Genomic DNA, 12068 nt, shown 5'->3' with positions numbered 1-12068 from the left:
TCTCCCAGCCCAAGAGTAAAAAAGTTTGGAAACGGCCACCGGCTACCAGAGTAGCGCAACTCCTCCACTTGGCAGCAAAGAGGAAGCTCGTGGACTTCTTTCGGTCTCTATCCGGCCTAGGCACCTGCTCCCTTTTCCAACTCGTACCAAATTCTTGGGGCCTTTGGGGGTCAGAGAGGATGCCTAGAGCAGAGATGTGAGCAAAGAGGGCGGAGAATCTAGGGAGGCTGCCCAAGAACGTCCTGGGCTTGGGGCTCTTCCCGCTTTCCGAGAGCACAAGTCACACCCGGGCCCCAGGGACAGGCGAGGAGTTCACGAGTGACGCTCAGCTGGACGCAGATCAGGGGGCTGGACGAGAAGGAAGTGTCGAAGCTCCCTCTTCTCTCCTTCAGTCCCCTCCCAGTGCCACGGCGGACACTACCAAGCTGCCGGCCCCAGGCGCGCACAGAGCCGAGATTCAGGCAAGGCGACCGCAAGTCTCGGGTTGCGGTCTGTGGTGTGGACGCCCCAGGATTTCTAGCGGCCCACACCCTCCCCCAACTTAATGTTGTTTCTTCATTACTTTGCGGCGGCCCTGCGCTAGCGTTTCTGGCTCCAGGATAAGTCTCATCCCATAGCGCCAAGAAAGAAATCAGCCCAAGCAGTGCACCTGGGTCTGCGAGGTCTCCGAGGCCAGGGCAGGGCCACAGCCTAGGAGCGCGCGCCCCTCGGCGGAGGCACGAAGCACCGGCCCCAGCGTCTCCTGAACCCAAATCTAATGGGCCCCTTCTGCCTCTGTCTTCCTCTTTTAACACTTAAACACAGGTACAGTGAGCTCAGTAAAGAGATGAGAGTTCTTAACAGCAATCTTGTGAGTTACCGGATATTCAAATTCAAATGACTTGAAATTCATTGTCCGCTTGAACAATGGTGGCAAGGCCTGAGCTGAGGAGGAGCCGGAAAAAACAACAACAACAACAAAAAAAAAACAAAAAAAACACGAGTCCTCCAGGGCAATCCTGGTGCCACCGCTCTCCAAGTTTCCCGGGCCTTGGCAGTCTGGGATCTCTCCAAAGAAGCTGCCCACGCTAGAGTGGGTTCTCTGGATGTTGTGATATAATGAAAGTCCTCTAGGCCCTACCCTGTTTGAAATATCATCCCGTTTTAGATGACTGGAGGGATTCCGGGAGGTTACCTAGATCGTATTTTAAAATGCAAATATTAAGGGGTCTCAGAACCCAGCCACTACCACCTCAGTACGTCTTACTCTTAAGTAGCCGATCTTTCCCATCAATGAAGTTAGCAGTTCTAAGGAAATTGATATTAAAAAAGAAACTGGAAGGGTATCAAAGGTGTTTGGAGTAGGATCCAAAACTGGGGAAGGTGTTTGGAGTAGGATCCAAAACAAGAAAAGCTGCAAAGGGTCTCCAGGAGAAGCCAGGGGTGGAGGGGATCCAACCATCCTGCATCTCCCAGAAGAATGTGGCCAGTGTGTCCTTGAACAAAACGGCTGCCAAGGTTTAAAAAAGAAAACCTAACAGCCAAACAACTCTGCCTCTGCCGGGCCAGCGCCGCCCGCTGACATCCCGAGCGACCGGTCTGTTGGCCAGGTTTCCGCGCTCCTAGCAAAAGCCCAGTTGAGGAAAGGCACGGGCAAGCGCAGCTTCTATTGGGTCAATTTTTGTTGTGGTTGTTCCCTGGAAGCAATCGCACCCGCAGGCAAGAGGCCCGGATCTGCCCTGCAGAACCTGCCCGAAGGAGGTCCGGGTGGTGGGCAGAAGTCCCGGGCTCTCGGGCCGTGGGACGCGCGCCAAGCTCACAGGGGTCGACGGAGTGGCCTCCTGCAGAGTCTCGGGCGCCCGGCGCGCAGAGGGAGCGCTCATTCTCCCGACCGAGCAGTCTGCCCGAAAGAACTCCTGGTGGCTCTTTGCGCGTCGCGCGCTCGGGAGAAGCGGCTCTCCTCGACTCCGGCGGGCGGGGCACTGCTCTCCCTACAGGTTTGCTTTAATGATTTTCTTGAAAGAAAGAGACAGTTGTGAGCAAACAGGTTTGACAGGGACTGCTCCCCCCACCCCCCCGCCGCCACCCCCAGGGGATTTCTTTTTGTCTGCGTCTGACTTCAAAGTCAGTAATCGGCCCGTCAACGGCTTGACGGGGAGGATTTGGGCGGTTTGTTGGGGCGAGTCCCGGCCGCGCACCTCGGTAGAGGCTCGGCGGCCCGCGGGGCGCGGGAGGCAGAGCTCAGGCAGGTCTCTGCTGGGACCAGACCCCAGGAGCGCAGACAGCTGCGTATATCCAACAGCCCGGAATAGAGAGGAGGTGTGATCGGCAGAAACGGCCGGAGCTAGGTCTGCGGCTTTAGGTCCCAGGACCTGCGCTGGGCCCCCTGCTCCCTGCTGGCTGGAAAGAAGCCTCGGCGACCCAGCAGCCGGCGCACCGGCGCCTCGGAGCCACGGCGCACCCAGTTTCCTGGAGCTCCCTTCCGAGTCCCCAGGGCCGGCTCAGTCGGGAACCCCGGTTTCAGTTTTCCAACTGCCGCCGCCTGAAGCCCTCCACACTCGGACCCACCTGGTGCCCCTTCCCAGCCTAACCCCGCCTGGAAGTCGGCTGGGCCGGCCGGCGGTGCGGTGCGCCGGGTTCCTCCTCGGCCTGGGGTTCTCTGTGGACCCGGGGTGTTGGTGCGCCGGGCTCTGCGGGGAGACACCCAGACCCCTGTAAGCTCCATCTTAGAAGATGTTAAGGGACACTGAGCTATGAGGGAGATCAGAGCGGTTGACAGGACTGTCAGTTGAGGTTATATCATAGCGAAACCGCGAAGCCTCCGCCCTGGGCCTCCAGGGCTTCCTAGGGGGCGGGAGGAGGGGCTTTCCCTAAGCGCCCGGAGCCCCCAGACCCGACGGCCACCAGAGGCAAGTCACTTCCTAATTGTCTCGATTTGTAAGAGGGTTTTGTGATGCTAAGTAAGCGTGGCGCAGCCCGCCCGGCCTCCCCCCGCTCCCCGCCCCCGCCCCGTCCCCCAGTCCGCCTTTGTTTACCTACGCCTGATCGCTCATTTATTTATCTATCTATTATTTATAGGCGTCCCTTCCTATTCAGCGCCCGTGTATGTTAATTGTGTTATACCATTTAATTCTAACATCGGTCTCAAAAGAGCTCTTAATGAGAAAAGCATATACAACACGGATCACTTTGCTATTCAGCTCAGCCAGATGGACAACTGCTAACTTTTTTTTTTTTTTTTCAGTAATGAAAATCCCCCTTTGACAAAGGGGCTCAGATGAATAGGCTCCAAATAACACCTCAAACACTTCTAATTGTTTTGAGGACAATATGCTAATCCGTGGTTTTAGGCTTTGGTGTCTGTTGACAACGTTTCAGTGCACTTGCAGCCACCGACTCTTTGCAAACAACCGAGGCAGGGCACAAATCCCTCAACAGCAGCAGAAAGCAGCCCAGCCGCTAGGCTGCTCCCCGATTCGCCCCGCCCCGCTTCGACCCCGCACCTTATCAAAGCCAGTGAGAAAAGCAACCGACCTCAAAAATACTGGTGAGCTCGGCTGTGGGATGAGACTGGGGGGAGACAAGGATTAGGGGGGCACCCTTCGATTTTGAGAACAAGTTCCAAAGAGTAGTTCTGGAAGGAATCAGACGGTCCTTTCTCCCTGTGAAAACCAGAGTAATCTTCAAGCTAACATTCACCCACCAGGGATAAGAAAAAGGCCATTTCCCTTTCTTAATAAACACAAAGGGCTATGAGTTATTTAATTTTTATGATGTTTAAAAAAATTCCATGTGGGAGCTGTGTCACTATCGCCTGCCTTTTCCCTTTACATCTGCAGGGTCTTAGCAAAAAGTCTCCCACAGTCAAGAGTGGGAAACTACCACATGTTTTTCAATGTTTCTTAGACTTTTATGAAACACAGAAACCAGTATCAAACCCCCAACCCCCAGAAGACCTAGAAACAGCATTTTCAGACAACCTATTTAAAACAAACAAACAAATAACCAAAAAACCATTCCACTTCTCTTTCCCTGGCATTGAACTTAAACACCCACAGCAGGACATGGAGCTCTGTGGGCAACTGGTTCCCTATAGACTTGGTACTTTTCTCCATTCCTTTGGAGTTGGTTTAAAAGAAGAAAATGCACTCAAATTTCAGAAGTCTAGGTTGGCCTTTGTCTTAGTTCATTTGCTCCTTCAAGTGGTCTGACCACTTTGTGAAAAATGCAAGGAAGGAGTGAAGTCCCAGGAGCAGATAACTTTGTCCAGCCTCTAAAGGCAAAAAGTGGATCCAGAGGGCATGATAGGGACAAACCCTAGACTCTGGGCCCCTAGGCACCGGACCCCAAGGGCCACCAAGCTCAGCCCATGCAGGCCAGCTGCCAGCGCCACTGCTGGAGTCGCTCTGTGTACACTCTGCCTCCTAGCCACCCAGCTCCCCAGACCTTGCCTCTCCACTTCAGATTTTATGCACATCAAAGATTACTTTTTGCAATGACAGATTGTCTTTATTCAAAACATCTTTGTTCAACAAATGAACAGAGTAAGGAGGTGAAATCCTTCTAGGTACATTTCCAAGACATTGTCAAAACATTTATGACCATTGAAGATGTTTTTATTTTTTTTTTTAATTTTTGTTCACTTTCTACTTCCTGACTTTATAACCTGACATTCTGTCTAAAAGTAAACTTAGGTCTCTAGGAGCACTGCTTTATACAAAGTAAATAACCATGTGGGTCCTTTTGTTTTACCTTTTAAAGAAGCAAACACTGTCATAGCATGATTTTGAATAGAAATGTTTTCCTTTCTGTGGTTTTAAACTTTTAAGCCTTTCCCCCCACACATGAAGAGCAAATGGCACCTAGTTGTGTCTGATGGCAAAACACAAGAGACAGCTATTTCTTCAGGGTGCAAAATAAAAAAAAATATGCATATTCTAGATATAATACCAGGATCTGGGAGTTCTGGAGTCCAAAGCCCATCAGAGTAAAGAGAAGGGGACATAAATAAAGCAAAACTGCCTACTTTTTTTTTGTCCAAAGAGGGCACAGTCGGAGGTTCGTTTTGGGACTTTCGCGGTAGGGGCAGCTGTATAGCTGTCATAACCGTTCACAAGTTTCTGGCACCTGTCTGCGCCTTGGGTCCGGCGGGACGCCCCTACCATTCCCGTGCAAGAGAGAGAGGCAGAGTCTGGGGTAGGGTAGGGGGCATCTGCAGGCCCCGGCTAGGCGCAGAGAACAGGGTGCAGACCCCGCTTCCAGGCCGCCCTCCAGGTCTGGCAGGCCGGGATGGGGGTTACATGGCCGTGGCGTGGGCTGACGAATAGGGGTCTATGCCAGTCTTGGTCATGCCCGGGAAGAGGATGTAGGCGACGGGGGGCTGCAGGGTGGAGGCAGACCAGGCGGTACAGTTACAGGGCACCACGTAGCCCGGATTGGTGGGGGACGGGTGCGTGTGCGTGTGCTGGCTGGGGCAGCTGAGGCTGCCGAAAGCGCCGTTCTGGTAGCCCAGGGTGGACGCGTAGGGCAGCGCGCCGGTGGCCAAGGTGTGGGGCACTTCACCCATCTTCTGGATGGCGCTCGAGCTAAACTGCGCGGGGTCCAGCAGGGAGTAGGGCGCCGAGGCGGGCGGCAAGAAGGCCCGGGCTTTCTCGGGCGCGCTCAGGAGGCCATCGGAGGCCCCCACGGGCAGGCCGGCCGCCTTGAGCGGGTCCGTGTCGCCCAGGTAGGGCAGGGGGAAGACATACCTGTCCTTCTTCAGCAGGTTCTTGGGCTTGCGCCGCGGCCGGTACTTGTAGTCAGGGTGCTCCTTCATGTGCTGGGCGCGTAGCCTCTTGGCCTCATCGATGTACGGCCGCTTCTCTGCCTCGGACAGAAGCTTCCACTCGGCGCCTAGGCGTTTGCTGATCTCTGAGTTGTGCATCTTGGGGTTTTCCTGGGCCATCTTGCGCCGCTGGCCTCGGGACCATACCATGAAGGCATTCATGGGTCGCTTGATGTGGTCTGAAGGTTTGGACATGATCCCGGAGGCTAGGCGGGTTGGGGTGGGGAGTGCAGTGGCTCGGCAGGCGAGCCTGGACGCGGTGGTCGGTCTGCCTGTCTGTCCGTCCTGAGCCGGGGGTCTGCGCTCCCCTCGCCTCCGCACCGCAGAGAGGAAGCCAGAGAGAAGCGCTAACCCCACAAAGTTCAGCTGATCATGCCAGTCTCGGCACCCAGGCAGGCCCCGGGGGACGAGCGGGGGCAGGAAGGACGCGGGGAGGAGAGGATGGCCGGCTGGGGGGCTCTCGGTGCCAGAGGCTGGGGCCCAAGTACGGGAGTCTCTGGGATTAAGTGGCCAGGTAATTTGCTGGCGAGGGCAGGAAGCTCCTCCTTCTCTCCCTCTCCACCTTCGCCTTCTTGGGTCCTCTTCTCTCCTGTGTCTACGGCCGTGGCTTCCCTCCCCCCCGCCCGTGGCTTTCCCGGAGCTGCCTCGCCTAGCGCAGCACCTGGCTGAGAATGCGGGGAGGCTGGTGAACGCGAGCCAAAAGCGGCGAAGTTCAAAGGCGAGGTGGGCCCGGACGGCAAGCACTCTGACATAAGCGCGGGGCGGCGACTCCCCAACCTGGGCGCCAATCAGCAGCAGAGAAGGCGAGGGGGCGCACCTGCTAGCGCGCCCGCCTAGGAAAGAGGGAGCGTGACTGCTGGGGGCGGGGAGAGGTGTGAGCGAGAGACCCGGAGAGCCAGAGAACCCAGCGGCCGACTCAGGACGCCGGATTTGGATTCCACCTTGTTTCTGGCAGTGTCAACAAATAAAACTCTTCGTGCCCATTTCCTTTCCCAGTTGTGCAAAGGAGAAATAGGGCTTCGAATACAAAGACCCGGGGAGGGGACAGCAGAGGGAGCAAGCTGAGAGCGCGTGTTGATAAATAGGACAGCCTTGCCACGAAATGCAAGGACAGCACTCCCCCCGCCCCTGCCCCGTCAAAGATCCTTGGAAGCGAAAAAGAATATATCAAACTCAGGTTAAAAAGCGAAATAAACTTTTCGGGCAGTGCCCTGGGCGGTCCTTTGGCGGCGTTCTCACTGGACGCCGGCACGGCTCCGCCTCCACCCTGCCCCGGGATTCGGCACCCGGGCGAGCTCAGCCGTGTGTTCCATGCCGATGCCCTAAGGCCTTGCCTCCGGCGGCACAATTTTCAAACCTTGGTTGGTGAGCCTCGAAGAGCACCACCGCGATCCGCTCTTCACTTTCGTGGAGGGGGAGAGGGATAGGATTTCCATCACGATTCCTATTTATGTTATTATTGTTTAGTGTATTTAAACCTCCAACTTTCCCTCCACATCTGTCCAAACCTAGGGAAGTGCAATCTGAAGGTCGGCCGGCGCGGCGGGCGAGTGATTTTCCCCTCTGCCGTTTCAGCAGAGACCTTAGAGCGGAGTCTCAGGCTGTATCCACACCCAGGGTCGGTTTGTCCCGGGGCGCCTCTTCCCATCCAGGGAAAAGGGAGACTCGTTTCTTGCGTCAGATGAGCATTCCTCGGGTAAAGAGGACGAAATAACCCGCGGAGCCAAACTGCGCGCCTGTTTCCTTTGAATAATTGCCTGCCCGATTTGAAATGCCCTTGGGGGAAATATTTATTAAATGGAAACCATTGTCCCAGGCCCAGCAGGACCTGCGTGTGTTCCAGGCTTATTGGCTTTTGCACCAGCCTCTCTCGGGAGGACCGACCAGAAAGGCGCGTGGCTCCGCGGGCTTAGGCCGGTTGGGGGTGGGGGAGGTAAGCATAGAACGAGGCAGGAAGAGAGAGGTTCTTTCTTTAGAATTGTAGTTTGTCAAGTTTGAGGCGAAGTCTTTGCTTCTCCTTCTACGATTAGAAAGATGTGGGCCCTTTTCATCCTCGGCGCGCTCTTCGGAGAGATGGACGCTATGCCCATTTTACAGATTAGGAAACTGAGTTTGAGAAGGCTACGCGATTTGTCAAAAGTGACTCCAGTGGGAAGCGGTGATGGCCAATGTGCAGAATTTGAAACCTTGTTTTTTTTTTTTCCACCCCACGTCTGAGGATTAGATAATGCTTAAGCCAAACGCGGGACCCTCGACTAGACTACTGTAGCCATCGAAACCTGCCATACGAATAAACTGCACTGGAGGACTGACTCTCAAGCCTGCTCTTGATTCACTTAGGCTCTGGCTTGAGACCTGGCTTCTCTTGTATACCTCGCGCCCGGAGCGCCACCTCCGCGTGGGCTCGCGAGCAGATGCACATTCTTCACACTTCTCTCAGCCCCAGCCCTGGCGTTCACCCTGCCCTCTACCCCTGTTTTCTCTTCAAGAGGTTTCATTTAGCTTGAGGTACCAGCAAGTAGAAGCCCTTTCCAGCCCAGTTCCCGGAGGGCTTCCAAGAGGGACAAACTCCAACTCAGATTGGACCAGCCTGCGGACTGACCGCTGTGCTGAGTCCGCCAGGGATCCGAAGTCCAGGGCCCAGGCCATTTGAGTCCCACTGGACGATCACGACGGTTTGGCAAAGGATAACAGAAACGTTCACATCTGCAGAGAGGTACAGAGTCCAGCGATTCCCTCCAAATCTCACTCCGGAACCCTCAGGGGACACCAAAACCACACCTAGAGGTTTCTGTTAATGCACACCAACACCTTGAAAACTGTTTAAGGAGGGGATCTGGCACCGGGTCGTAGACCCTTTCTCTCTTTCCAGCCTCCAGGCCAACTCAGTCCTTTTGCTCCGAGGCAACTCGGGGCAGGTGCGCCCTCTCCTTCAGTCCTCATATCTCCACCTACTCCTCTTGTCCGCGTTGCTCTTTAAACATCTTGCGCTCAGAGCTCAGCTCGAAATCCGAAGTCTGCAGCGGATTATTACAAAGGGCGTGCACTGGCAGGCTGGCAATTGTGGGCAGGGCGCCACTGACCACCCAGAATTCGAAGCCCCAGGCTGTCTGGGTCACGCTGCACTGACTGGCAGGAGACAGCATCCTGCAACTCATCTTGGCCTTGAGACTTGAACTTCGCGCTGCTAGGGAACTCAGGATCGAGGAGCGCACGATCCCCACTCGGCATCTCGGCGTCTCCTAGGCGGACAACGCTGCCTCGTACACTCCTTGCATAGTGCTGGCTGGCCACCGGTTTATTCAAGACTTCTTAGCTTTGGGCCTGGAGCAAGAGTTCCCCAGATCCCCCGGCCTGGCCTGATGCTGTCTCAGCCTATGCCTTTACCTTCTTGACTGCTTTGTAAACTCTCTGAGCTCTGCCTCCCTGCTAGGCTTAGATCCCGGGTTAGACGTCCTGGAGAAGTGGCCCCTGGGAGAACCAGCAATTTTGGTCACCACCAGAACAGGTCTTGGGACAGAGGTCACCTAAACGCGCCTCCTGCTTAATCCGCGTTCTGGAGTTCGTGCAGAAGGTCGAACGCCACTCCAGGGCTGAAGACTTCCCGGGGAGGTGCCTTTTCTGCTTGCTTCTTTGCCTAGAGAATCCGCGCGCACGTCCTCCGTGTGCACGTCCTCAGTAAGCGCTTCTTTGCGCAGCGCAGTTACTCAAGGCACGCCGCGTGCCAGCCTAAGCCTGTTGTCTGGATCACAGAGCAACGTGGATTCGCTCTGAGAACCGTTGTCATTCACGTGAAGGGAAGGAGAGCCTTCAGCAGTCAAAACCCAATCCACATCCACTTCTTGCCCTGTCCCCTCTCCCCTGGCTCCCCAGCAAGGTTCAAAAAGAGCCTTCCTATCTTTGGCTCTGTGCCTTTCTAGGGAGCGTTCCACCTGGTTTTTTGCCTAACTCCTTTGCGTATCTCGGGTCTCCTACAAGGTTTCACCTCCTCTAGGGAGCCTTCTTTGATTCCCGACCTGGGCTAAAACCCTTTTTTATGTTCCCCCTTTTACACCTTCTCCACCTCATGGCCTCTTTCTCAGCCTCATATGGAACCCTGTCACAGCCCGTGCAGTCCATCAGACTTCGAGTTTCTCGAAGGTAGTGGCTTCGTGTTACTCATCTTTGAGTGTCCAGGGTGCACACACAGCCCAACGCAAAGAAGTCACTGGAGAATTTCTTTCTGTTCAGCCTTAAACTTTTCTAACAGGCATCTCCGTGCCTTGGAGCTGAGGGGACAGGACTCCAAATGCAGTCTAGTAGACCTAGCACGAAAGTCACGACCCCCAAGCCTAGACCCACCTGCTTGGCCTCAGTGTTCTGCCCACCTGCTAGCCCCCAACCCCTCCTCTCCAGTAGACAGAAGTTTTCCCCTCCTAGGCCTCCCGGACTGAGCTACAGCCCAACGGGGAGAGGACGATGTGCAGACTCTGGCTTGGAGAAGATGGTACGGGGAGTGAAAGAGAAGAGGAGAACTTGTCACACGACTCTCGCCCGGCAGGTTTTCAAAGAGGCCAGCTTAGAAGCCCCGCGTCTGGACCTCCGAGGTGTTGCGGGACCCCCGGCCCTGCTGGCTCACTGCGGCCCCTCTGGGATTCCCAAAAGGGACCGAGGGAAGCTCCAGGTGCCGGTTTCGGGGAGCCTTTTCGTAGCCTCGGCTCCAGGTTGCTGCAGGGAGTGTGAGCGCAAGGCATGCTCGAGGTGTTCAGCTACCGGAAAGCTAATCTGCCCCACTCCCCAGAGTTGACTGCAGATGAAAAAAAATCAATCTTGAGAAATAATACACTTTTTGTTTAAATCATAAACTTTTACTTTTTCTTATTACAAATTTTACAAAATATTTGCCCCCCCCCCCCCGCTTTTACCTCCCTCCTTCCCCTCTTTTCTGTGTATTTTCAAATTCCGAGATATAAATCCCATCTCTCAGAGAGCGACCTAAAATACCTTATTAAAACATTTCTTGGTTACTGCCCTAGAGTCTTCTCTCCAGAACCCACCCCAGCCCCCATGGGTCTTGAAATTTTGTAAAACTCTAAGCGTCCCTCAAGCCAAAATGGTAAGGAGGGCGTGGCTTCCACCAAGAATCGTTTTGAAACCAAACAAAACCGAGTCTCAGGACTGACGCTTGCAGAGCCTGCAACAGCCGGTTTGAGCGGGCAGAGCATGCGTGGGTACGCGGAGGACACTTCTATCTCAAACCCCGAGTGTTCCCAGGTAAGGAGATTTTTTGATACTTCGAACTGCCTTAATTTGAGTACCTGGAGTCTGTTGGAAGCAGAAATCACTTGATTCACCGACTTGATGAAAGTTAATAGAGGATTGTATATCATCTGCACACACCTCCCAGAAAGAGCAAGGGTTGAGAGTAGGGGTAGGTTGGGAGTAGGGGTAGGTCTGTGAAATCTTATTCATTCATTAAAGAATGACGTACTATGTGTCAGGCACTATGCTACATTCTGGGATACAGCAGTGAACAAAACCTGCAAACGCCCTTCTCCCCTGGTGCTTACAGCCCAATGGGAGAACAGACATAAACCAAGAAACAAACCCCGGAGTGATTCTCTCGGTCACCAACTAGTTGTATCACTTCAGGCAAAGTACTTAACCTGTCTGTGTCCTGGTTTCCTCACCGCAATGATGCGGTGAAAACGATAATGGATTGTTATCAGGATTACTTGAGTTATTATGAGGAAAATCCTTAGAACAGTGGTTGGCATGTGAATATGCCCAATAAATCATCAGATTATATTATTTTATCATTAAATAAATATGGAGTTGATTTCTGATAGTGATAAGTGGCCAACAGTGAATCAGGGTGATGAGACACTGGCCAAGGGAAGAAGGGTGGTCTCCTTTACACTAGGTGCCCAGAGACCTGAAGGAAGGAACCAGAGGGAAAGGGGCAAGTAAAGTAGGAGAAGCAGGAAATACCACTGCCTGGGAGAGAGACTTAACTGAGGTTACCCAAAGGATTTAAGGAGCCAGTATGGCTGAAACCTGGCCACGATTCTGGGAAGAGTATAGGGAAAAGGCTGTATGAGGTTGGCAGAATCCAGACCCCCCAGGCCTTTGTAGATTCCACAAGGAGTTTGGGTTTTATTTTAAGTGTACTGATAAGTCATTGGAATGAGAGCCATCAGAATGATTCAAAACAATTCCAGCAACCACACACACAAATTATTCTTTATCTGACGCTCTGCTTATGGAGGAATTGCACCACCAATTA

General features: G+C 54.0%; 1 protein-coding gene and 1 long non-coding RNA gene across 2 annotated transcripts; one reads left to right on the top strand and one right to left on the bottom strand.

Moving 5' to 3' along the window:
• The first annotated feature begins 1856 nt into the window (after positions 1 to 1856).
• On the top strand, positions 1857 to 10647 carry LOC147379150 (uncharacterized). The gene is made up of 2 exons (XR_015168829.1): positions 1857 to 1976; positions 10223 to 10647. It is a non-coding gene; the product is annotated as an uncharacterized LOC147379150 (long non-coding RNA).
• SOX14 (SRY-box transcription factor 14) lies at positions 4463 to 6451 on the bottom strand. The gene has a single exon (XM_086414149.1). It carries the CDS (start codon positions 5996 to 5998, stop codon positions 5276 to 5278), a length of 723 nt encoding a protein of 240 aa, XP_086270275.1. The 5' UTR covers positions 5999 to 6451; the 3' UTR covers positions 4463 to 5275.
• Positions 10648 to 12068: the final 1421 nt, after the last annotated feature.

This window comes from Bos grunniens, chromosome 1 (assembly GCF_055505025.1).
Source record: "Bos grunniens cultivar Pamir isolate PY7600 chromosome 1, Bosgru_T2T1.0, whole genome shotgun sequence".
Lineage (NCBI taxonomy): Eukaryota > Metazoa > Chordata > Mammalia > Artiodactyla > Bovidae > Bos > Bos grunniens.
The sequence above is the reverse complement of the archived record's forward strand: the minus strand, read 5'-3'. Positions and strand labels throughout refer to the sequence as shown.